Source organism: Mytilus edulis, chromosome 14 (assembly GCF_963676685.1).
Source record: "Mytilus edulis chromosome 14, xbMytEdul2.2, whole genome shotgun sequence".
NCBI classification, from domain to species: Eukaryota; Metazoa; Mollusca; class Bivalvia; order Mytilida; family Mytilidae; genus Mytilus; species Mytilus edulis.
In genome coordinates this window covers 44,583,029-44,610,332 of record NC_092357.1, presented here as the reverse complement: position 1 = coordinate 44,610,332, position 27,304 = coordinate 44,583,029, and the positions used below count along the sequence as shown (strand labels likewise).

Genomic DNA, 27,304 nt, shown 5'->3' with positions numbered 1-27,304 from the left:
TTCAAGATGATGTAACTTTAACTTCATCAAAAACTACCTTGACCAAAAACTTTAACCTGAACGTCGCACTATCATTTTCTATGTTCAGTGGACCATGAAATTGGGGTCAAAACTATAATTTGGCATTGAAATTAGAAAGATCATATCATGGGGAACATTTGTACTAAGTTTCAAGTTGATTGGACTTCAACTTCTTCAAAAACTACCTTGACCAAAAACTTTAACCTGAAGCGAACGGATGGACGCACAGACGAACGGAGGCACAGACCAGAAAACATAAATGCCCCTCTACTATCGTAGGTGGGGCATAAAAATAAAATCAAACTTTGTTCATCAGATGCTATCAGATGCTATATCTACATCTTCATGAAGCTATATTTGAAGGTGTGTATCATACTTACAAAACATGAGCATCCCAAAAATCATCTTCAAAACAGAAAGTGGAAACGGAGTGATATCAACTACTTGTGGTAGAAGCATGGGCTTAAGATCTATATTTTAATCTGACTGCTCTCATATATAAGGTTTACAGCCTATTGCATTGAGTATGTAGGCAAAGGTTATATCTTTGGTTAGCTTGCTTGCTAGCTAAACAATGAAGTCATTATTAGGTAAGGTATACTACCCTTCTGTCAAAGTAGCCTAGTCCTACAGACAGATAGATTGGTTATCTGTCATACTAGTCTATCATTTAAGGAGGCTCGCAGGTATAAGATTTTCAGAAAAAAATCAAGCATTTATTTTTCATTACAAATTTCATTAATTACCTTTAGTAGTTGTTACTTTATCATATGGTACAATAAAAATCATTCCAAGAAATCAATTCGTGTTGGCCCAAGGTGACTTTTAAAATGTATATATCATTGAAAAAGCTCCAAATTATCTCCCTTTGGTGCAAAAATACCATTTTTTGGCATTCAAATTGAAATATCTTTTTTAACTCATCGGTGACCTATATTTTTTATTGTTGTTTTCGAATAAGCTGTACATGAACTAAATAATTGAAAAATTTAAGCGATTTCTGTAATTTAGTTCTTTTTTTATTTCATTATTACCGCTTTTTCTCCTATTAGTTCAACAGAAAAAATGGACATTAACAAAAATGTATGCTTCTTTCGAAGGCAGATTGTGAGCGTAAATGAACGGTGACCCCATTTTTTTGTTTCATTTTTCTATTACGTATAAGATAAAGTTCATTTATAGAAAAATATAGTGAAATCCAATATTAAATAAAAAATTTGATTTAGACCCGCGAGCCCCCTTAAGGAGGATAGGTTACCTAACCTAATAATGACTTCAAGGTTCAGCTAACAAGCAAGCGAACCAAACATATTACCTTTGCTTACACACTGAATGCAATCGGCTGTAATTTTCAGTTTAACCTACCCTTGGCTTGGAAATACTACTAAGGAGTTAGGTTTGGTAAGACCAGTCAGCACAACGCCAGCACGATAAGCTCCATCTAGCTTGGCAACAGAAATGCTTGCCTTGTTGCCACCATAGGCAAAGGATGAAAAGTACATGTTCCCTGACATCCAATCAATTGCAAATCCTTCTGGGTTGGAAATACCTGAAGTTAAAAAGTTAAACATTATTTATACTATGAGATCTTGGAGGAGTTATTTTTGTTTTCCTCATGATCTGCCCATCTCTGTTAACCTCTCAGTAAAATAATGAATTTTGGATGTTTGTTTTTTTATTTCAATTGATGGACAAGATCTCAAAATGAGGCTGTTGAAACATTTTTTTTTTAAACTTCCACACCGCATCAACTAGTCTGAAGCCTTGATGCATATATGTGAGACAAGTTTAATAATTTCATACTGAAATCTTTCAGACTAATGATTTATGAACAGAAAAGTTGTTTTTTTTGGGCAGATTAATTTCTGCATACAATTCCAAAGCACCTGAGATCACCCTAGATTTTTGGATGGTACTTGTGTTGCTCAGACTTTACTATGACGTGTTTTGTATACAGTGCCTTGTCAACTTCATTTTTGTCTTGTGACATTGAATGTCCCTTTAGTGTCTTTTCTTTGTTTTAAATTTTAGAGTTTCATTGAAAAAGGAATACGAAATATTATGGAGTTATTATTTTGGCTGATACAAAATTTTTATCAATACCTTTGCATGAACACTTTTAAATTGGCGGGATTTATTTTGGCCATTTGGAGCTATCTGCGAAAATTTACACCCAGCATACTAACCCACTATATGGTACCTTCTGCTTTTTAACATCTCTGCCCTTTGTAAACAATGAAGTATTCATGCTGCATTGAACATTACTAATAATTCAATTTAAAATTACCTGAATCAATAATAGTCTCCACATTAGAACCATCATTCATCGCACTGTTGATGACATTTAAATTTCTGTCCGCCCAGTAAAGTTTTCCCTCCTTAGCATCGTAATCCACAGCTGTAGGCCGATCCACATGTGGAACAGTAATTGTAGGTATGACGCTGAAGTTAGCGTTAGCCAGATCCACACCACGAATAATACTACTTCTTACAAACAGTAAGAACTTGTTATCAGCTGTCAAAAAAAAGACTTATCATTAAAATTGTATACTATAAAATAATTACATTAGATATGTGTTTCATTATAATACATTATTCTGATTGGCTACACTGCAGTCTTGCGTTATTCCTTAATCAACTTCATTACACAATAAAATTTATCATTCATGAAGACATGAGGTCCCACAATAAAGCGCACAGGTAAATTAAATAAAAAATGATAAAAACCCTATTTTCTAGCTAAAAAATGTAATTATATATATTGAATCCTTCTTTTTGTAACTTCATAGGGTTGTAAAAGTGTTGACCGTGCTTCTGCGCTTTATACAAAATGTACTTCGGTCAAAGCTTTTACCCCCAAAGAAGCATTCAATTCTTAAATGTTTTTTTTTGTGCAGAGTTTAAAGGACAAGGTTAACTTTAAGCCAAATATGGCCTTGAGTTTCAACTTTATCACAAAATTCAAAATTCTCATTTTTCGGTTCTTAAATGAATCTATTTCAAAAGCCTACCTTCTTTATTAAATGACTATCTTCGTGGCTTCAGAATCAGGACATTTTATATATACATATATAATTAAAACATGATGATTTTGTGCATTTTTTGGCCAAAAACTGTCAAGACTTATTGAAAATTTAACCAATACTGATGTTACAACACAAATACTGCATACTCAAGGGGTCCATACTTCGTCATTTTTTATGTGATGTGCCATAATTATGTTATTTTGTATAAATAGTGATGCTAGCAAAAACCCAACAAATGGAATTCCTTATGACAGTTAAAAGAAAATCTAAATTAATAAAAAATTTGTGAAAATTACCATTTCTATCATCCAATCAAAATACAGGATTATAACATTAGGTGGAATTACAAAATTAATACTCTGTATTACCTATACATGACTTGCCATCGCTGCTCAGTTTTTTCAGATGAGGGCAGAGACATTTGGCAACCTGATTGTAGCCAATCAAACATAGATGAGAGCAGTTGCCATTATTTTCACATGGATTTGGCATCGAAGGCTGCCGCAAGGGATGGTAGACTTGAAGGTCAAAAGGTTGTGTCATGGTTTGTTGAATGGTTGTCACATTTGATCCATTGAATTTGTTAGCCTGAAAGATATACATGATTTTTACATTAAATTCTCTAATGTTGTGCTGTTACACAACTGTCCCAGTTTAGGGAGAGAAGAGCATTTGTACCCATCTTTTTTCATTATCTATTTACTTTTCTCTAACAAGGGGCATATAGTTTAGCAGTTGCTGTTCCTCTATGGTTGAATGAAGTCTGTTAAAACATTTTTTTTCTTTATGGTATGAATTCACTTTTTATCTCCCCTGTGACATTGAAATTAACCATGCAGTACAGCTTTTGTTCACTATTGAAGGCATAAGATTGACCTACATGTATTACTGTTGCCAGTTGACTGTTTACCTATTTTAGGAATGCTCAAAGCCGAATAAATAAAAGCCAAGAATGCAAAATACCCAAAACAGTTGAAGACCAATATGACCAGAAAGGACCTAAAATATAGACAAATTTATCTACAGCAAGTTTACAACACTTCTGCTTTCATTCATCATTCATACATACATTCAGAAAATATTGTGAGGAATCTATAATGTGAATAATATGACTGGGTGAGTATCAAGATAATAAGATCTTGCATTCTACTATCTTATACAGATAACTGTATACAGATTTTCCTGATAATGTATCAATCAATCAACCATTTTTAATTTTTAAACCATGCACAAATTTCTGAATGTACAGTATTCAAAATGAGTTCATATTATTCAAAATTGGCCTCAGTTTTCAATTAAGGTGATACATAACACTACAGGGAGATAACTCTGTAAATATCAGCTGAATGTTTTAATCAAGTTCTATTGTTAATAAAATATTAAGCTTCTCAATTATCAAAATTAGTGTTTGTCAAACTGCTATATTTATATATCCAATGAATTTTTTTCTGATAAAGTGATTGGTTCAATTTTTTTAAATTTTTATATTCTTGTCAAAAGGTCAAAGTAAATAATTGTCAAAATTTTATAAAAATTAAACAAGGCAAATAGCTTTTTGTCTAAATATATGGTACCACCTTACCTTGGAAAAAATATACAATAATAACATACCCTCATAAGTGAGTTAGTTTCCCAGTCTGTCCAATACACATAATTCCCAAACAGTGTCAATGCAAACGGATGTCTCATTCCCTCGTGGTGTTTTAATATCAATCTGTGGTCGGCACCATTATAATCTATCGTATGGATGGAGTCAGACCTAAACAAATATAAACAGAACATGATATATTCCTTGGTATTTTAGTTCTGGTAAACAAAAAAGTCAACAGTCAATGAAGTTTTCAGCCCTTAAACTCTATTTTGTCATGCATATAAGTACAAATATGTGGATGAAGTTTTCAGCCCTTAAACTCTATTTTGTCATGCATATAAGTACAAATATATGGATGAAGTTTTCAGCCCTTAAACTCTATTTTGTCATGCATATAAGTACAAATATGTGGAAAATTGTTTGTGCAAAAATAAAATTGAGAATGGAAATGGGGAATGTGCCAAAGAGTCAACAACCTGACCATAGAAAAAAACAACAGCAGAAGGTCACCAACAGGTCTTCAATGTAGCGAGAAATTCCCGCACCCGGAGGCGTCCTTCAGCTGGCCCCTAAACAAATATATACTAGTTCAGTGATAATGAACGCCATACTAATTTCCAAATTGTACACAAGAAACTAAAATTAAAATAATACAAGACTAACAAAGGCCAGAGGCTCCTGACTTTGGACAAGCTTGTTTTTTAACAGAGATTCTAGATAACAAAAACTATCATTACTAAAATATACTGCAAACTAACTCATTTTGGTGAGCAATTTATTTTGCAACTTATGGGAGTAGAAAAATATAGAAAAAATAAATCGTTGTGAACATGTAAAACTTAGATTACATCAAATAAGTTTGAGAATTACGAAATTAAATCTCTACAAAAGGGGCTAGAAAAGGCTAAATGCAAAAATAAAGTATCACCGAAAATAATTTGGTTTACTCATTACTATGATACATCTTACCTAGCATCTATCCAGTATAATCTCTTGAAGTCGTAATCAATGGCAAGACCATTTGGCCATCCCCCTCCTGTAATACCAGAGATATTGAAAATAGTTCTTCTATTCTCTCCCGCCATGGAACAGGTCTCTATCCTTGGGAATTTGGCATCCCAATCTGTCCAAAATATTGACCTGAAAAAGTAAAAATTTATTTTTTGGGTAGATAGGTTGCTGTCTCTATCCTCCAAAATAAAGTAAAATTTGATTTTTGTGTGGATAGGTTGTGGTCTTGATAAAAATATGTCACATGTTTACTATTTATTCATAAACACACTTATTTTGTCAAAAACTGCAAAAAATATGATGCCAATCAAGAAGCTTATTATGACATTCTAGCTTACAGACATGCACAATAGCCATGAAATAAACAATGTCCATTTCAGTATATTGTTGACACACAAACATGGAAATTGTAAATATCAATCATCTTCTACTAAGGCCAATACTACGAACAAAAGGCAATGCAAAAGTAACCTAATAAATCAGGCCATTACTTTTCTCATATTGATTGTTTTACATTTTGCATTTCTGGGCCTATTATAGCTGACTATGAGGTAAGGATTTTTCTTATTGTTGAAGGCCTTACGGTGACCTATAATTTTAAATTTCTGTGTTATTTGGGCTCTTGTGGTGAGTTATCTCGTTGGCAATCATACCACATCTTCTTATTTTCATAATGACTTCTTTTGAGTCTATTGAGTAAAAAATACTAACCCAACTCTAGGGTCCAATACAATAGCCCTGGGACTAATCATATTTCCTGCGATTAGAGTAGTTCTGTTAGATCCATCAAGTTTTGCTACTTCTATTTGGTCCAAGTTACTCTCTACCCAGTAGATATTCTTTCCAATCCAGTCTACAGCTAGACCCTCTGTTGTAGCTAGACCAACATCAATGATTGGTTTGATCTATGTAAAACCTTAAACAAGAAGAATAGGTAATAACTACTAAATTCTGAATGTGTAAATGTATCAAGTTATTCTGTTTAGCAATATCTGAGAAGAGTGTGTCCTGAGTATATTTGAGAAACAAAGTCATTGCAATATAGCAACCTAGAATGGGGTATAAAAATAAAGTCAAAATCTAAACAAAACTCTAGATTGAGGTGACACATTGTATTGTTCAAATGGAATGTTGCAAATAAGTGAAAACATTTGGTCACTGAGAAGTTTTTCATACAACGAACATTTCAAATTCCTGGTTAAACTATACACAAAAAATTATCCCTAAAGTTGTGAATACACTGTAATAATTTTCCTTATCAAATAAATCAATTTCTCTTATTTTTTGGCAATTTTAACCCTTTCTGGACCATTTGTTTAAAAAAAGATTTTATGAACATGTCATTGCCGTTGATCTCAACAGATGATTGGCTTTTCAAATTAAAAGGTAATAGCTGACTATGTGGTATGGACTTTGCTCATTGTTGAAGGCCGTACGGTGACCTATAGTTGTTAATGTCTGTGTCATTTTGGTCTTTTGTGGATAGTTGTCTCATTGGCAATCATACCACATCTTCTTTTTTATAATAACCTTTAACAGCTCTCTGTATGAATCAAAATGTGCTCCAGGTGTAAAAGAAATCGACATCTTTGCATTTGTATGCATAAAATTCTGGAACGTGGAAGTCACTCAAAGATGATTTTTAGTTATCACAAATCAATTTTTTTTTATGATAACTAGATATCATTGAGATGGGAGCCATCTCTGTGGGCCCCGCTGTGAATAATGTGCATTAAAAAATTGTATCTTTACCATAAGACATGGGTTTGTCAACTGAAATCAAAGTTTTTGACCTTGACCTTTGACCTAGGAAGTTGTAAATAAATTATGACACACCCTTTGGTGTTGGTTTATAAACATGTCAAGTATAAACTTTGAAATGATAACGGTTCTCAAGATATAGAGCGGACACGATCTTTACCATAGGACATGGGGTTGTCAACTGAAACCAAAGTTTTTGACCTTGAACTTTGCCCTAGGCAGTCGTTCATAAATTATGACACACCCTCTGGTGTTGGTTCATATACATGTCAAGTATAAACTTTGAAATCATAACGGTTCTCAAGATATAGAGCGGACACGATCTTCACCACAGGACACAGGGTTGTCAACTGAAACCAAAGTTTTTTTACCTTGACCTTTGACCTAGGAAGTTGTACATACATCATGACACGCCCTCTGGTGGTGGTTAATAAACATGTAAAGTATAAAGTATGAAATCATAATGGTTCTCTAGATATGGAGCGGACACAAAGTGTTACGGACGGACGGACAGACGGACGGACGGACAGACTGATCACTATAGGGCGACCCGCCTTTGGCGGGGCCCTAATTAGAGAAACAGATTCCCATATCATTCATTACTTGTAGATTATCAGATTTATCCAACCTCCATCGATAAACTACCAAATTCTCAGGCTTAAAAATTTGATAATTTAAGTATCGAGATTGAATAAATCAGATAATCTACTGGTACCAAATTAAGAATGTTTATTTAGAAGTACTCACTGTTGGATAAAATCTTCCCTCTAAATATTTTGTCATCTATCACATCAGTCCAGAAGATCCAACCTTCAGCGTAGTAGAAATCTAAGGCAATTGTGTTCCGCAACCCTGACACTAATGATGCATCATTGAAATTATCAAGATCTACTCGTCTCATCTCATGTCTGTTCGAGAATATAATGTATACAGTTTCTTTTTCTGAAATAAACAAAACTTTTTGAATCAGTATGATATTATCAATAGTATTACTGCGAATTCATAAAAATTTTCAATGTCCTTAAATGGCAAGTTGCCAGTGAATGGTATTGGCAAAAAAAAAATCACATTTAAATTAAACATTTCATGTAAGTACAATAATTCGTTTAGTGCCTTAGTCAATTTTATAACAATCCCACAAGTACAAGTGTGTAGTGCCGAAATTTCTGAATATACAGTATTTATAGTTGAAAATAATGAATCAACTGACACCAAAAGCAAAGGAACCATTCAAATGACATTTTGGGATAAAAAGAATATAAGATTAAAGATTTGAAGTAAAGGTATTTAAAAAAAACGCTCAGGGAAAAAAAGATCCAAGAGCAAAGCAGCATTAACTAATCTTTTAATGGAAGTTATAGAAATGGTTTTAAAATACAGTACAAATGATTTTGTCTTGTATAAAAAAAACATAGAACAGTCAATTTCCACGAAAATCATACCAATTGAAATCTTGATTTTTCTACTTTACATTGCACTAACTTAACAGAGTACAAGGCTATCCTTTCACAGAGAAGGTAACCTGTCAAAGAAATACAACTTCAGGAGTCAAAATGTGGTAAAAAGAAAAAAGTCTATTTTCTACAGTATAGATATTAAAACAGCTCTGACCTGGTTTACAGGTGTAATCATCTTTCTCCAAAATGAAACCAGGAGAACAATGGCAATGGTATCCTTTCCCTGAACGGCCCTGTTCCTGGTCCTCGGTACATAACTGTCCACAAACTCCCCACTGAGCACATTTACTGGTTACAAGTGCTGTGGAAAAGAAATAGGCAAAATATTAACACAAAATTCACCAATTAGAAAATCTAGCTTCATATCAATAGTGGAAGTAATTTTAGGCAAAATATTAACACAAAATTATTTGTTTACAGTAACTTATAAACTCAGTTATTTCGTACAGGTCAGATTTTATAGGTGCATGAAGTCGGAGTGCCTGGAAGGAAAAAAGTTGGTTTGGTAAAAAACTTTTCCTTCTCAAAAGCTTGCAGCATGTACTGAAAACAATAATGAAAGTTTATGGTGTGCATGTGTCAGGTATGAGAGGTTTTCACAAGGGTATATTTTTTTTTGGTTGGTCTCCCGTTGAATAATGCAGCGAGTGGACTGATATTAAAATTTATGAAAGTGAAGTATTTAGTGTGATAAAAAAGTTACTGCAAAATGAAAAGAACAGTCTGCAAATATATTTTCATTTACAGTTTATATTTACCTTTGCAAGTCTTATTGTCTGAGCTTAATATTTGCCCTGGCTCGCACACACACATTGGCCCCCATGGCGTCTTGGAGCAGTTTGTACATCCAGAATTTTCACACAGTGTAGCATCTAAAAATAGAAACAAGATTAAAATTGACATTCAGTTTGAAGTTGTATACAACAAAAATGTTTACACAGCACAGCATAAAAAAAAAGATCAGACACATATTGTGCAGTGTTTCTTGTAGGTTTGTCGAGTTCCCAAGACCTCTTGTTGAAAATGCCCATATAATTTAATTTTGGATGTAACGCGTCTTCTGATTGGCTGACATTACATTGTTATGAGCCCATAGACATAATTTAGTCATGTGACCGTGACGTCATCAACGTTTTTACATGGTTTTCTACGGTTTAAAATGGAATTTAGAATTAAATTATAAGAAATGACTGTAATATTTTTTCTGTCTATTCGAAATAACATAAAAAATGTGGTGCACACTGTGAAATAACCCGCTACGCGCGTTATTCAGTGTGCACCACATTTTTTATGTTATTTCTTCATAGACAGAAAAAATATTACAGTCATTCCTTAATTATCCCTGCTGGTTAATAATTTTTTTTAAAAGCATGAAAACATTGAGATATGCATTTGCAATTTGATAAACAAGAGTCATACGGGCATATTTGAAACACACTAACTGTTAATGTAATTTGAATACTGTGGATTCATTATTATTTGTGGGATACAAACTTTCATTGACTTCCTAGTTAAGGTGGTACCTAACACTTTCACTAAAAATAATTTGGCTCGTTTAATTTTGATAGAATTTTGACAAAGTATTTACTTTGACCCTTTAACAAAAATATAAAAATTCCAAAAATTTTGAACCAACCGTTTTGTCAGAAAAATTACACTGGTTATATAGCAGTTTGACAAACACCAATTTTGAACATTGTGGAGCTTATTATTCCCTTTACAACGTAATTAAAACGTTTAGCTGACTTTACAGAGTTATCTACCTGTAGTGTTAGGTACCACCTTAAGGTGAACCAAAATTTAAATGCTCTAAACAAGAAAGACTATGAGATAAATGATTGATTGATTGATTGGTGTCCAACGCTTTTTTCCACACCATTGTGCTATTTTGTGGTGGTCAGTTTTTACTGGCAGACTAAGGCAGAGTGTACCAAGAGAACCACTGACATACAGTAAGAAAACTGACAATCCTAGTCAATTAAGTGCCAGTCTGCCTAAGAATCAGGCAGTGGTGAAAACATGATAAAAAAATCCCACCCAATTTGACATTGATTTCAGTTCATAATATGTAGTTATGCACAAAAATAACATTCATTTTCGTTTTCTGTTCTGGTAATAGAAAATACAATTTGGTTGAAATGCACTAGAAATTATCGAATAAGGGGAGATAACTCCGTAATTTGCTATCATTCTAACCAATTTTCTAACCGAGTTATTTGATATTACCAGACACACACAAACGAAAGACTAATAATTTTTAACTCAGGATGATGGTAAGTATTAAATAACATGATTATCTCAGTGGGTTTTTTCTGATCATGTTTTGATTTTTACCTAAATTGCCTGCTTCTTACAAAGACTACCACTTAACTATCAATTGATAAAAACAGCGAAATTTTAAATGAAACAACATATCGTGAAATTTTGCCCATTTTCAGTGTGTATTTTAGTGGTGTTTTTTTCAAAACGGTAACACCTATACATGATATTTGATATTCATTGTGACACCCTACATTCTGTTCTTCAGTTCAAAGATGTATTACTTATGTGAAGTTTATCTTCTTGTCTTTACAAGCCTATAACATAGACCCAATATGAAATGCACATCTGATCAGTGTTCTCCCCAGGATTTTTTTAAGGCGCAAAATTCAAGGGCGCGCAACTCTTTTTTTAGAGTGAACTTTTGTGATCTGAAGCAATCAGTCATTAATCCATGACATGCAATATGAATTATAATGCTTTGTGTTATGTGTTTGATAATGCAGAGTATTTAATAATGAATTACAAGAATATATATATATATATGAAATAAATTGAAGTTATTTATAAGTCAAAATATAAATATTCATCTCTGTACTCTCTGCTCCTTCTAGGGATAATGTTTCAAGATAGTGTTATTTTGTTGGACAGTCTGTTCCTCAATTTTGTCTTTAACCCCTCTCACAATAACTTTTGCTTATACCCCTTTAACATTTGTAAGCCATGAAAACTCAGTCAGCCACTTGTCATTGAAACCAGAAACATGGTGCTTGATGTTATCACTTGCTAAAACTTTAGCTAGGTTGGGATTAGGAGAAGCAATGACATCTGCTTATACTGACAGTGAAGAGGAAGGTGTATTCTCCTTTTCATTAGAAGTCATTAGGCTGAAAAAAACAACTTCTACTTCCATCATCTGCCTTTTGTTATTTGCAGAGAACATGTTCATTCAGAATTAATAAAATCGATTATGGTGAAGATATTTGATCATATTTTGTATACAACTTTTTAAAACAAAAATATGTTAATGAACACCTGACAAGTTTCCGTAGTTTTACATTACGCTTCCGTGTGTGTTTTATTGTTAAAACCTATCTCTGGCAGGTAGATATAAACAAAACTTTGCAAGTTTTTTTTAAAGTTAAGACCATTGAAATTATCAACTAGTGACATTATATAGAAGCTGCAGCAATTCCGTAGCCGTGTTGATTGTCGCATTTCCCGACGAACGGAATTTTACGATCGATGTTCAATGATCATTTTATTTCTAAAAACACGAGAGTTTGAGACAATTTACCTTGCACGTAACAAGGCTGATCTTGGCTAGGCCGTATACTAACGAAAGGAGCTTGTGGCATCTTTTAGAAAAAAATCTTTGAAATTTTGGAGATTTCGATTTGAACATATGAATTAAATAATGAATTAATATGGTTTTAGTTCTAGGTCATTGATACAGAGTTTGTACTTACTGTTTGTGTTTTTTTTTTTTTTGGTTTTCCTTTCAATATAAAACTCTTAAGAGCTCATGTTCTTTGTTATTATGTATATATGAAACCCGACTTTAAATAAAGATTACTTTACTTTACTTTACTTTACTAAAAGGCACTATGGCTATGCTAGAAGATATGATCTGAAAATCAATCCTAGTACAAGCATATGCTATTAAATAATCTACATTAACACAAAGATAGTACTTAGACAGTGACAGACTGTCAACACGATGAATTCTGATATCGTCTGCTACAATCGGAACTACTCGGCTTTTCTGGTTGCACGAAGAAAAAAACCTCGTATGCACTAGGCGGATAAATCGCACTATTTTGTAAATCACGTGACATTATTTTACATCACATGACATGAAAATGAGCGATAGACCGCCATGCCTGTGTTGTGGTTTAAGAAAGAGTAAATATTTCGGCCTTTTCAGTAAAAAAAGTGAACTTGACAATATTAAATCAAACCTTCAGTTATTATTTGAAAATACAATCGACTTTAGACTTATCAGCAATACTGTTATATGTGACCACTGTGTAAATATTGTTAAAACTTTTAAAAATATCAAAGAGAAATTATCTCATGCAATTTTAAAATCTGAGAATGTCAATAATGAACCTACTACAAATGACCAACTAATAAAGACTCCAACTGCTAAGAACAGTAAGAAGAGATTGGCCTCAACACCAGCATCAGAATTGAGATTCAGATTAACACCCAAAAGAGAACCAGTTATTTCATCTCTGGTCCGATCATTCGAGAAATTAAATACCCATACTAGTCTAAATGTAAAGGAAAGATCCGGTGTTTCTAGATGTCGGATTGATTTTGACAATGGTCACGACCATGACCATTCATATACAAACATGACAAAGGGTTCACCTTCATATGACATCAGACAAATCAGTGACCAAGACAGCAACCAGATTGAGGCTTTACTGTGCCAAAATTTGGACAGGTATATATATAATAATAATAAATGAATAAATAAACTTTATTTGGAGTCGGCAAGGTATACAAACAGAGACAACATAAGCTGAAATGAGCTTTTAACCGACATATATCACTGGCTTAATTTATGATTTAAGATAACCAGACTTTATGCAGCCACACAAAGTATATTTGAGAAGTGCATCTTGTGTACAATACATTTTAATTGACAATCAAGACTAATTTTATCATGTAACATTATATTTATTTATTTATTATGTAGATCACACATAATATTATAATCAGTCTAAAATTTAAAGTTTACATGTGTGTCAGTGAATGATAGATACATGTACCATGTAAATTGTAGAACTTGTAATTCAATACATATTTATAATTACCATATATATGCACCTAAAGAAAATAAAATGTTGATATTAACATGTAAGTATCTTTGTCGAAAAAGGTAAGAGTGATGATAAAGATCATAACATCTTAAGTTCACAGAAGAATAACTCACCCCTTTCTTATAAATTATAATTGAACATTTATACATGTATGTATGTCCTCCAATTGCATAATAAGGGTTTTTTGGCGCTGTCTTTCTTCTTTTAGTTGGACACCAGGTTCGAGCCCTGGGAACCCGAAGCAATTACTATATTGGAATGGATATATATACTGTATACTGAATACTGTACATAATCATCATGTATATGTATGTATGTAGCATATGGTTTAAAATAGACCATGTAGACACATGCATGTAGCATATATATAGAGAGATATAAAAAAAATCTTCTGTTTGCAATGATCAAAATATTTGGTTGTGTAAATAAGATACATCTAAAACCCAATCTTTTTTTTTTTTAATATTGATGTTTCAGTATCTTTGTACCAGTACCATAGGTAAGAGTTATTGTACCAGTAGAATAGCACAACAATTGTATATGGGCAGGAATTCGCTAGTGAAATTTTAGGGTCAATAGTGTTTATCCAATTAAAAAATAAAGAAATCATGCAAATATGGAGAATAAACATTGTTTAAAATTAAATATCAAAGTGGGTTAGTCTTTATTGCCAAATGCAAAAAAAATGGATCCAATTAAAAAAATCAACAAAAAATCAGCACTTGTTATGTGCTGGTAGTTGAAAACTGTAGACAAAAAGTGTGACATTTCTGCAGTGGCAAAACCCCTAGTCATATTTAGAATATGCCTGAAGAATTGTTCTACTATAATAGTTGAAAATCAACTGCAAAATGATCCGTCTATCATTTAGAAACCCCATTTTGTACAGAATCCGATTATTGCTGCAAATAAAATACGTTTGAAAATGGACAAGTGCATGTAACTTTTCCCGTCAACAAATGTTACATGCACCTTTTCATTAGCTGATTAGCTTTGGAAACAAGTTTTTGGTCCAGCATGGCAAATTTTGAAAGGTGTCAACAATGGGTACAATTTGGATTTCATGATTTTTATCAATCAACTGAAGTTTGAAAAATATAGAAGGTAAGAAAATTTATTTCATTTTCGTGTCAATACTGCCCAATAATATTCATCTTTTTATAACAGTTGTATACTTTTTATAGTAAGCATTACCATTATTATTTTTTTCACATTTCAACCCACTGACAATTACATTAAAATGTGGCTTTGTCATCTTTCACACTAGGCATCTACCAGTGATCAAGCAGATGATAAGAGAGAGGGACCAGGTTAATTTGACCTCACAATGAAGTGTTACATGCACTTTCTTTGTAAATTAGGTTCTTTGATAATGATGTGTGACTTGCTTTGCAATTTTGTCAAAAAATATAAGTTTATCTTGTATTTAAACAGGTTTGACCCTTACGATATTCATTTTATTGCTGGAGAGATTTCTGTACATAACATTGACACGAAAATATTTACCAAGGAAAGGTGTCAATGATACATGCAAAAGCTTTTTTTTGTACGGTTTGCCTTATCAATCTAATTTTTTACATGAAATACCACAGATTAATTGCCAATTTGATTAACTAGTACTTGTATTCATTCTCAGCATTATAAAGATAACTGGCCACTTAATCTGAAAATATAAAATGTAACATTGACACCAGAATAAAAACAATATTACTTTATTACACTTAAAGCATAATTGGCCAGTGCATAATATTAAATCAAATGTAAATTTATGCTGAATTCTTAACAGAGAAGTTGTTGATCTTTCTTGATTTCTAGACTTTACAATATTTACTTGTAATTCTTATCATTTAAAGGCATGTAACATTGACACATCTTCTGCGTCCAGGTTACATGCTACAACCTAATAAATGTGCATACAATTATTCAATCAATAAAATCTTGTTGAAATTTAAATTTGCTTCATTAAAATGATATTAAAGAAATAAATGAGTTTTAATTATTTGTGTTTATTTTTTTCCTGATTGACTAGCAATTTTTCCTCATCATTTGTTGGTGTTCCTGTCAATGTTACATACATAACCCAGAATTATAATGTTTTAAAAGCATTGATTTCCAAACCTCTGTTATGAGCTTTAAAATGAGTTTATCTGAGTTTATAAATGACTAACATCTGAAATATTGTCATCACACAATTTCTTTGATGCTCCTATGATAACTTTATGTGTAACGTGGACTACGATTTTTGTATCAGGTCTTTTTTGTGTTACATGAGAAGATTTTACCGTGTTGAAATCAACAGTTAATCTAAATTTTAATATTCAAAGTTATTATTATGATACCTATTTTAAAAAATAATGTATAAAGTAAACCCAAAGTAAACTTTTTTTCATTAAGAAATTGTGTATGTAACATTGACAGTCTATTATTTAGACTTTTACATGTTCAGGCCAGTGTTACATGCGTAAACAAAACTTACTGCCATATGGAGCTATTATCTTATTTTTATTTTACAAAATTAAAGCATTTTCATGTTTTCCTGTTTAATTTGTCTTTTAACACTAGTTAGTAACATTGACAACAATATTTTGTGTCAAGATTTTTTTATGTTACATGCAAAGGTATTACTTCCTTAAAGTCAGACATTTATATAACATTTTATAACTTAAATGATTAATTAGATATTACTGGGCAGCAATTATATTATTTCTCCAAAGTTGACTATTAAGCACACCACTTTCATCTTCTGGTCTTCATGTATGTAACATTGACATACAACCTTTTACTTTTCTGTCAATGTTACACGCATGAACAGAACTGATAACATTTACTTACTCCTTTGCTCTATAAAGAGATTATTGATAATTTAACTTGTTTTACCACCATCAAACTTCATCCTTATTACTAAATATAGATATTCTTTTTAGAAGCGTATTTTCTTCATTGACAAAAAAATTGGTATCAGTCTTGAAAATTTACATGCAATTTTAAATTAAAAAAATCTACAGGCAATATAAACCTAAGAAAGAAAAAGATGATCAGCAATAAATGTGATGAAGAAAACTCTCAGGAAGATGCTGCAAAAAGATACTGTCCCTGTCAACCAGTCAGATGCTGATGTCCCTGGCAGCCAGACAGATGGTGATGTCCCTGTCAGCCTGGAAGATGGTGATGTACATATCAGTCAATCAGTTAGTTGGTGATGTTCCTGTCAGTCAGTCAGTCTGTGATGTTCTTGTAAGCCAGTCAGAGGGTAATGTCCCTGTCAGCCAACAGATGGTGATGTCCTAGTCAGCCTGGCAGATGGTGATGTTCATATTAGTCTGTCAGTTGATGATGTTCCTGTCATTCAGTCATATGGTGATGTTCCTGTCAGCCAGTCAGATGGTGATGTCCCTGTCAGCCAGTCAGATGGTGATGTCCCTGTCAGCCAGTCAGATGGTGATATCCCTTTCAGCCTGTCAGATGGTGATAACCCTATCAGCCTGGCAGATTATGATGTCTGTGTTAGCCAGTCTGATAAGGTCCCTATTAGTGAGTCGGGTGGTGACCGTCCTTTCAGCCAGTCAGATAGTAGTTCTGTGTCAGAAAACCAGATGATGGTGACTGTGTATGCAGACATACTAGTGATCTCCAATTTGACCATTCTACAGCAGTGTAGAAGATAGTTATTTCAAAATCTTGTTTATTTATCCCTTTTCATTCACCAGTCAACACATGTATCGTGTGTATTTACTGATGCTCATTATAGAAATCAAGAGGAATTCAATTTGTAACATTTTTTTTTTAATTGTTATGCCAATAATTGACATTCCAGAATATCTTTTGCATTATAAGAGGTTCAGGCTCCTTCTGATTTCAAAATAATAATAATAATAAACTCATCATGGATACCAGAATTAAAATTTTGTAGGCCAGAAACGCTTTTCGTTTACAAAAGACTATTCAGTGACGATAATGAAACAAAAAAGTAAAAGCAGGCCAAATAAAGTTGAAAACAGGACTATGGTCTAATGGGTGTTGGTTTTCTCTTCTGAATTGTTTTACACTGGTCATTATGAGGCCCTTTAAATTGTGGCTTCCTGTAGTTTAGGTTACAAGTTTTCAAGATGAAATGGCATTGAAAAATCGAAACAAGATATTTGAGAGTTTCTATATTATTGTAAATTCTATAATCTATGCATGGATTTTGGTTCTGATTGAGGGTAGATTAATTGTTGTTTTGTTTTTTTCTTTTTTCAGATAGATAGTTGAAGATGTTGGAGACAGAAAACAAGAAACAAAAAACTTGTTTTGAATGTTTGAAATAAAATTTATTGTTTAAACCTTAAAAAGTTATCATAAATGTAAGATTAACCAGCAGAAATAAAACGAGATATACATGTAGGGTAATATGTCTATCAGACAACAACCTCAAAGATGAAACCCAAATTGTTCTTTATAGAAGTTATGTTAACGATTGAAAATAAGATTCTCAATAATTGCAGCTGTATCAACCTCTCGTAGATTTGTCCATATTTTGTCTTGGTTTTTCATACTATTAGTTTTAAGTGTAACTGTGTCACATGAATGAGGGATACATGTAATCATTTTGTACCCTTACTTTGTCAGTATTAGTTATTGAGTGAGATGCTGATGGTTGTGTGGTTGTCTTCTTATCAATCTCATCCCTGTGCATAAAAAAACGGGTTGCTTACTTACTGATATAAAAATGTTTCATGTTGTGGAAATTTTGGATGACTCCTTCATCAATTGATGATCTATCTTTGGTCTTAATTTTATTTTTCTGGTTATTTTGACATTTGAATATCTTTTAATTTAGCCTTCCATAGTATACCACCATGAACAAGCATAACTACTGGTATAGTTAAAAAAATATGTCTGCTGTCTGAAATTTAGGTGAATGGTTTTGGTATTAACCACTATTTAAATAATATCATATATGAGAAATGTGGCAGTATAATTGTATAATTTACATTCAGATGGTTGTTTGGAGGCTTTTTATATCTTTTAAGGTCAATTCTGGCATGGTTCATTATTCATATTTTTTATGTCCACGTTACATGCAACATTTAAGACACTATTTTATGACAGAAATGAGATAATTGCAAAAATATTAATACAATTTTTTAATGTGAGGGTAACACAATGAAAAAGAGCCTTTACATGTTCAGAAAGAAAATGATTCTTACTGTATTTATCTCTTAAACATTGCATGTAACATTGACAGAAAAGTAGAGGAAACTTGTTTTCACAAAATTTCTGAAAGAAATGAAAATATACATTTTAGAGTTTTGATGATAGACAATGCTTTGTGATCAATATATATGATGTTGAATGTTGAATAAGTTAAGGAATCATTAATCTCAATTTGGAAAAAGTGTCCATGTTACATGCTCCAAATTCATTATTTGCTTTGGTTCCAAACTGACGCAAGTTTAAAAATGATTTTTTTGGTTACAAATAGAAGGACACCATTTGTAGCAATAATTTGTAAAAAATTTAGAAGCTTATAATGATTTTTATTTTTTTCTTACAATGTCACACTAAAGTAGCATTAGCGAATTCCTGCCCATATATGTATGTGAACTAATATAATCTTGGTGATGGACTAATATGCATGTCTTTATATATTATCCTACTAAATTGAATATATGTCTTGTATATCTACTTCATTTCATTAGATAGCTTTTCTTAGGTGCAATGATTGACTCTTTTTTATTTTAAATATTCTGCTTTTTCTGTCAATGTCTGACTCTCTTTTACATATTGCCTTGTAAATCATCTAACCTTCATGCTGTTGCATTATGTACTCATACAACCTATTATTATATAGTATTCCATAGTTTCTGAACTTTAACTTGTTAACTTATGTAAAATTTAATTACAGTATCTTATGAAATATAATTGAAATTAATGTACATAACACTCATTAAGTCTTAAAATCTCCTCATATTAACAATCTATAATTCAATGTCCAAATAATGTCAAATACATGTAGACTATGTAATGGAAAATTGAAAATAATGTCATTTTGTTTTTAAAATTTATGATTTATTTTTTATTTTTTTAATTCTATTAAATATGACTATTTAAATCAATAAATATGAAATTGTACTTGAAGACTTTCAGTTAATTGTATTGAAAACTTGACTTTTTAATATTTATAATTTATAGTTAGAGAACATCAATAAAGTTGACCATTTTAAATATTTATGAAGAAAAAGATGATGAAAGTCTCAAAATCATTTTTTTTTGCAGTGAGTATGACAGTATTTGCAAAGAGATCAGTTAAAGCAGCTTTCTGAACTTGGAAACACAAAGAGCCTTCTTCTGAAGAATGATATTGGAAGACTACAGAATTCTGACATGTTTTCAGCATGTATTCTTGAAATGAATACACACTGTCCAGCTTTGCTACAGGTTAATGTATTTTTTAGCTTCTGATTCCTTCAACAAAAGACGTGAAATCAAGGCTTAACAATCACAAATTCTGGTATAAGCGTCATCAACATTCAGGTTTAATTTGTGCATAGAAATGTTAATAGTTTACACTTTTGCAAAATCTAAACAGATGGTTACTATAGTGCCTTAAGGCCCTGGGGAGAACACTACATGTTTATTGTAGTTTTCACTATTAAGTTGACTCAAATTTTGACAGTGCACATTTGAATCTTTAAGCTGACAGCAAGAATTGCATGTACAATTATAATGTCAGGGGAAAAAGCCTGCTAAAATTTGAATATCATTATTGAATATCAATGCATATTTAGGTTTATTTCATTTTATAAATTTCATGGTAACAATAGCTTCCCTGTTGCACTTGGATCAAGGGTGATTTCAAAAATGGCAATATTTTATTAACGCTAGACATACCGTTGTTTATATTATATAACTTTGTTAATGTGTAATGATAATATTGTATGTAATATGCCATCCAAGGGCCCTAATTTGATGAAATTAAACTATTCTATTCTATATTAACTTCTTATTAAAGATGCTGTCGAATAATGATAAACAAGATATATATTTTATATTAGATGTTAAGTATTCCCATTTTCATGATTGTAAAATGAACATTGACATTTCAATGTCAAATTAACATACAAGCAAGATATTTAAACAATTTACTATTTTAGGTTTTAGTACATTCCTTAGGAAAACATGAGTCAATAGAGAAAAGAGTAGCCACTATAGCAACAATTTATGGAATGATCCTTCATAGTAGAAATGTACGTGCATCTTGCATTCAAAAGATCTTCTCAGCTTTGTTGATTCGTTGCCATGCAGATAATAAGGTATAAACAGATCATTCTTTGATGGTAATTTACCAAAAGATAAATAGAGTTATGGAAATCATTCAATTTCTATTATCTTGAAAAAAAAATAAAGGATAGGAGTATATTAACAAGAGACAATATTGCACAATATACATAGAAAAATTACAAGTTATCAATGAACAGGGCTTTTATTACAGTTCTTCGTCTTGATGGTCGATGTACCATATTCAACAATGACCAAATCATGCATACCCTACAACGCAGTTAAGATGGTCCCTATCATTGACTTCAGTTGTACTATTGATAAAATTAAACCAAAGTTTAGTCTTGCTCACCACCCCCCTCAGAGTGACAATTTTTTATCCTAATATTTGAGGAGTTCTCAAAATAAATTATTATCATGATTATGACAATAGACAATTCATGATTAGTAATTAGGTGATAATGGGATGAAATTTCAATATTGCCTGCAAAAATTTTGATTAAAAACAATTTTACAAATTCTATTTTTAAAAATTAAAATCATGAAGATCATGCAAAAAGTGGCATAAAAAATACTGTGGAGGTGAAATATCTAGATTAACCTTGTTTTGTATAAAATGAACAGATTTAGTCAGAAGGATACATTTGATATTTTTCAAGAGCAAATAATCATGATAAGCAGTCATTAATTGAAAACCATTAACAGATTATTACAGATCTTTTCTTCTTTGATATTATTGAATACAAATAGTCACCAGATATTGCATGTTTTCTTTCTTATTTTAGTTATTAAATCTATTGCATAGTATACATCTGACATTATCTGAAAGTTCGAAAAGAAACATTATCAGAGAATTTGGCGAACAGCTGGAAGAAAAATTAATAAGAGATGTTTCTGATGGCAAAAATGGTAAACTCAATGGGGACAATTTAGACATTCGTGTTAACACAAATGATGTTAGAATGACCAATACAAACAAGGACTACCACTTTTTCGCTACAAATTTTGTTTTAACATGTTTAAACAGAATTTCAATTGAAAAACAGCCTATTGTGCACCATGATTCCCCTGAACCAAGCCTGGAAATCTTCTTACCAAATGAAGCCGAGATATTGGTGTATAAAAATAGTCTAAAGATTCTTTTAGGACGTATTCTTGTTGAATACATGCCAGGATTTCAATGGATGAAGAAAGTTTTGCCAGATCATATAGATCATCCTCACAAAGAAGAGATGAAAAGAAAATCTGTGGTACATATGCTCCCTCTTTCCTTGAACAATGAATGCTCCTATGACGGATGTGTCAGAATTATGGATGAATACATTGAAATGATTAACAGATGGTATAGAAAAGCTGGCAGAGGTTGGTATTTTTCATGTAGAGGTATTTGACATTGGTTAGAAGTATAAGGGGAGGGTTGAGATCTCACAAACATGTTTAACCCTACTGCATTTTTGCACCTGTCCCAAGTCAGAATGCAATTAGGTCAATGATATAATCTTTTCCATCTTGGTGATATCCCTTTTTAAGTACATTAATTGGTTAGTTTTCTTATAAGCATTTATACATGTATGTATGTCCTCCAATTGCATAATAAGGGTTTTTTGGTGCTGTCTTTCTTCTTTTAGTTGGACACCAGGTTCGAGCCCTGGGAACCCAAAGCAATTACTATATTGGAATGGATATATATACTGTATACTGTATACTGTACATAATCATCATGTATACATGTATGTATGTATGTAGCATATGGTTTAAAATAGACACATGCATGTAGCATATATATATATATATAAAGAGAGAGAGAGATATAAAAAAAATCTTCTGTTTACAATGATCAAAATGTTTGGTTGTGTAAATTATAAGATACATCTAAAACCAAATCTATCATTTTTAATATTGATGTTTTAGTATCTTTGTACCGGTACTATAGGTAAGAGTTATTGTACCAGTAGAATAAGACAACAATTGTGTATATATATATTTATGTCATGTATGTGAACTAATATAATCTTGGTGATGGACTAATATGCATGTCTTTATATATAATCCTACTAAATTGAATATATGTCTTGTATATCTACTTCATTTAATTACAATGTAGATAGCTTTGCCATGATCGACTTTTTTAAAATATTCTGCTTTTCTGAGCGTAAAAATACATGTAAACATATTTTTTGTATAACAATGTATAAGCACAAGTTTGTTTACACATGACTACTGGTATTAATTGAGGCCAAAAAAAAAAGAAGTTTTATAGTTTTATCAATTATGAATGAATTCTTAAGAGCTTATCTTCACATGTGATTGGTTTCTATTATAAAATCGCATTTCAGCTGCAGAACTAGACACATTGCAGATTCCAGTTGGAGGAGATCAGCTTACCAGGGTCAGATTTCAAGGGGCAAAAACACTAAGAGCTGGAGCACACACTAAGCAAGAAAGATTTGATCAGTTATACCCAATGGTAATTGAGCTGTTCCACACTCTTCAAGACTTTCTAGAGGTATTTTAAATGTATAAACCATTCTGTCAAAAGAGACTTACAAGTAAATAGTAGAAAACATATCCTATAAATGAAAAATGCTTAACATGGACAATTTATCATTTATATACCTAAAACATACAATGATACCACTAAGAAACTATAAAACATTCTAATGTAAGCTTTATCTTCTCAGAATAATTAGCTACTGGCTTGAAAATGTAATCAATACAATCATTGAAACATTAAAGAAATGTATGTATACTTAGAAAAAAAAGTGTTAAGCATTAACTGATGGATATTTAGTCCTGATGTTTTGCTGTATATCACCTAAAAGACTTTTAAGAAATTTTAAATTGTTTTATTTGTGATGTAACAAATTGGAGAATGGAAGAGAGAGTAAATGTAGATGGGACACAATGGCACACGGTACATAGAAAATACAAATTATCAATGAACATACTAGTTTTTATCATGTTTATATCTGGTCTTTATCTTGATAGTTATGAAGGGTCTTCAATAATGAAAGAATCATTCATACACTTCCACAATGTAAAAAAAAAGATGGTTGTATATGAGTACCAGTCAAAAAAACTAGGGAAACAAGGGCCATTCTAAAGTTTAATTTGTAGAATGGTAAACTTTCAGTGCCTTTTTTGTAACTTTTACATCATTTGGTCTCTGTTCATGGTGTGGGAGAGTTGTCTCATTGGTAATATCATACATCTTTTTAGTTTCACATGTACATTATGCTTATCCTTTTATTTTATTTCTTTTTAAGAAACTGACCAAAAGATTTCTGAAATTAGGTAACAGCAGAGACCAGGGGACTTTGGCAAACCTGAAGATTTTGATTCAGAGGTCAAATGTCAATGGAAAGGTGAAAAGTAGATTTAAGGTATGTGAGCATACTGTTCAGGTACTTTTAAAAATGGATCTTAAAATGAAAGCTAAATTTATCTCCAATTAATGTTGTCTTCATCAATTTTAGAATGTGTACATCAATGAAATATGAAAAAATTTATGTACAAAAAATTAATGAAAAACAAATATGTAACAGATAAACAAACAACAACCACTAAATTACAGGCTCCTGACTTTAGATAGGCACAAACAATATGCATTTATGTTATTGGTAAAACTCTTTTATTTTACAGCATCATAGCAATCAACACAATTTTAGGTTCATTGTTTTATTTCCTCTTGATAACAAAATTACATGTATAAATTTGTCAAATTATATTCAACTTTTTTGTTTAAAAAATAACCTGGTTATATAAAATACTGTTTTATTATTTCTTTTGGTTTATTTTTTAGGCCCATGAAGACTTTGTCCTTACTGTAGGGCATTCTTACTTTCTTGATTATGTGATGAAAAAATTTGATATGAAAGACTTGGACGACACACCAACCCACAAACTGTTACCTGAAAATATTAAACAGTTACATGCTCCTTCAAAACAGAAGATTTTTGATGCCATTATGGAGGAAGTGATAGCAGAAATTTACATACCCTATGAAACTCAGGTATTTATGAATAGAATTCTAAAAACACTTATCAGTTAAACCATTATTTTTGGGGTAATTACATTGCATGCATCAAAAAAATTATTTCATTATTGTAAATTACCGATATTTTTCTTTAATTTCACATTCTAATAGTTTAAGTTAACTATGACTTTTTAAGTTTGTTTTTTATATCATAGTTTGGTATGTCGTCATCATAGTTGTCTTGTTAATGAAACAGCAATCTTACAGTACATGAATTTACATATCAGTGACATCGGGATGATAACTTTTCTTTCTATTGGTCAAAAGGCAAAATAATTCTGGAATCACAAGTTTCATAAAATAATTTAGACAAACTGTATCACCATTTACTGATGGCTTCGTCATGTCAAAAGTGGAGTAATTTTTACAAATAAGATGGGACATGAAAGCCGAAAGATTTAATGTAGTAAATATAAGCAATTATATATCACAGTACAGTCTTGTATATTGCAGTCAGTTGATTTTAGTTTATGAAACAAATGTTCATTCATACCACAGATTTTTTTATTCATATATTATCTATACATGTATATATACTAATTTCAGGCACCCAAAAAAGTGGATCTAAAACTACTGATAGCCAACCAGGCATACCAATGTTCTGCATCATTAGACAATAACACAGCAGTAGTTCCACTCTCTATTAATGGTAGACAGACTATCATACAAGTTCCTGTTCCTAGACTACAAGAAGGCTGCAGCATAAATGTGAATGGTATTACAATTTTTATTCAGGAAGTGAAAAAGGGACACGATGACCTGTTTAATTATGTTCACAATTTTCTTCAATGGTATTTTATTATTTTGCAAATGGAAGATGCTATTCATGAAGGAGATATGGTTAGAACAAATGTAATCATTAAGACAATGATTCCATTTTTTTTCTCACACTCAGTTCTTTCTAAGTATTTTACCGAATGTATTGACTTCATTCTAAAGACTGAGTTCACTTTGCCACGTCATGTTGCTGCAGAGGTTAGGGCTGCATCTTTTGTTAATGTCCATGGTGGTATTCGGAAAAATAAGGCTGCAGACATGCACAAGGAAAATGAAGTGAAGTTAGTCAAAGATTTGATCAAAGGTCTTGGGGCAAACAAGACAGAAAAATCTATTATCGCAATGTCAAAAGCAGCACCAGTTATAAACGATGTAACAACAAACTTTGACAAAATGTTGAAATTGAACGACTTCAAAACAAAACATAAAAAGAGATCATCGGAGGAAGACATTCGTACTCTAGTTAAGAAGCTAAAAGATCTTGATCTTTGGAATTTTCATGAAAACAGAACACTAACATTATTCACTGGTATAGGTCAATCACCTTTCAACTTTAATACTGATGTGTTTTTAAGGAATATGAAATCAACCATATTCAGACTGCAAAGGGATTTGCCATGTGAGTCAGATGATGATAACAATCATGATGATGACGATGAGGAAAGTGACATGGAAGATTAATTAAAACATATACATGTACTTGCATTTAAATAATTTACTGGTCATACATTGTACTGCATAGCGAGAATGGCCGAGTAGTTACGATTGCGTCTGCTATTGATGACAGGGGCATGCTGTAGTCTGGGGAGAGAAACCAACAAAGAGTTGTAATAAAAAATTATGTCAACTCGTCCAAAGGATACTCGTCCCATACTGAATATTACTGTTTTTCCTTATTAATTAATTACAATTATTATTGGGACAGTACTCCTTTTGACTATTACACATTTAAAGAATGCAAAGACAGTTTGTAGGAGCCTTTGTAAGGGAAAAATGAATTTTGTCCCAAAATTCTACGTTTCACGTGTGCCTTGTTAGCCAACTTGCTGACAATTTTTGAAAATTTCAAACGATCAAATTCGATAAAATTTTGTGAAATTAAGGATTGATTTCCAGTAAATGTTTAAACATTTTTTTGCAGGAGTTAAACGACAGAGTTTTTATCTGGAAAATTTGAAAAAAAATGTGTTATTTAAGCTTGACAGACTTTTTGTTGTATCAATTATTAAAATGCCTTTTTTTACATTCAGGCTATTTGTATTATCATGATGTTT

At 31.7% G+C, this 27,304-nt stretch overlaps 2 protein-coding genes across 2 annotated transcripts in view; one reads left to right on the top strand and one right to left on the bottom strand.

Moving 5' to 3' along the window:
- LOC139502638 (prolow-density lipoprotein receptor-related protein 1-like) overlaps positions 1 to 9,170 on the bottom strand; it is a 73,048-nt gene extending 63,878 nt beyond the window's left edge. Inside the window, exons 1-8 of the mRNA XM_071292166.1 lie at positions 9,022 to 9,170; positions 8,158 to 8,352; positions 6,361 to 6,565; positions 5,608 to 5,778; positions 4,659 to 4,806; positions 3,416 to 3,635; positions 2,309 to 2,536; positions 1,387 to 1,570 (exon numbers count right to left, since the gene is read on the bottom strand). Of these exons, the coding sequence (XP_071148267.1) occupies positions 1,387 to 1,570; positions 2,309 to 2,536; positions 3,416 to 3,635; positions 4,659 to 4,806; positions 5,608 to 5,778; positions 6,361 to 6,401 (992 nt within the window). The 5' untranslated portion in view covers positions 6,402 to 6,565; positions 8,158 to 8,352; positions 9,022 to 9,170. The remainder of the gene's footprint in view (positions 1 to 1,386; positions 1,571 to 2,308; positions 2,537 to 3,415; positions 3,636 to 4,658; positions 4,807 to 5,607; positions 5,779 to 6,360; positions 6,566 to 8,157; positions 8,353 to 9,021) is intronic.
- LOC139502640 (epidermal growth factor receptor-like) overlaps positions 1 to 27,304 on the top strand; it is a 346,005-nt gene that overhangs the window by 204,581 nt on the left and 114,120 nt on the right. The gene's annotated exons all lie outside the window — the stretch shown is intronic.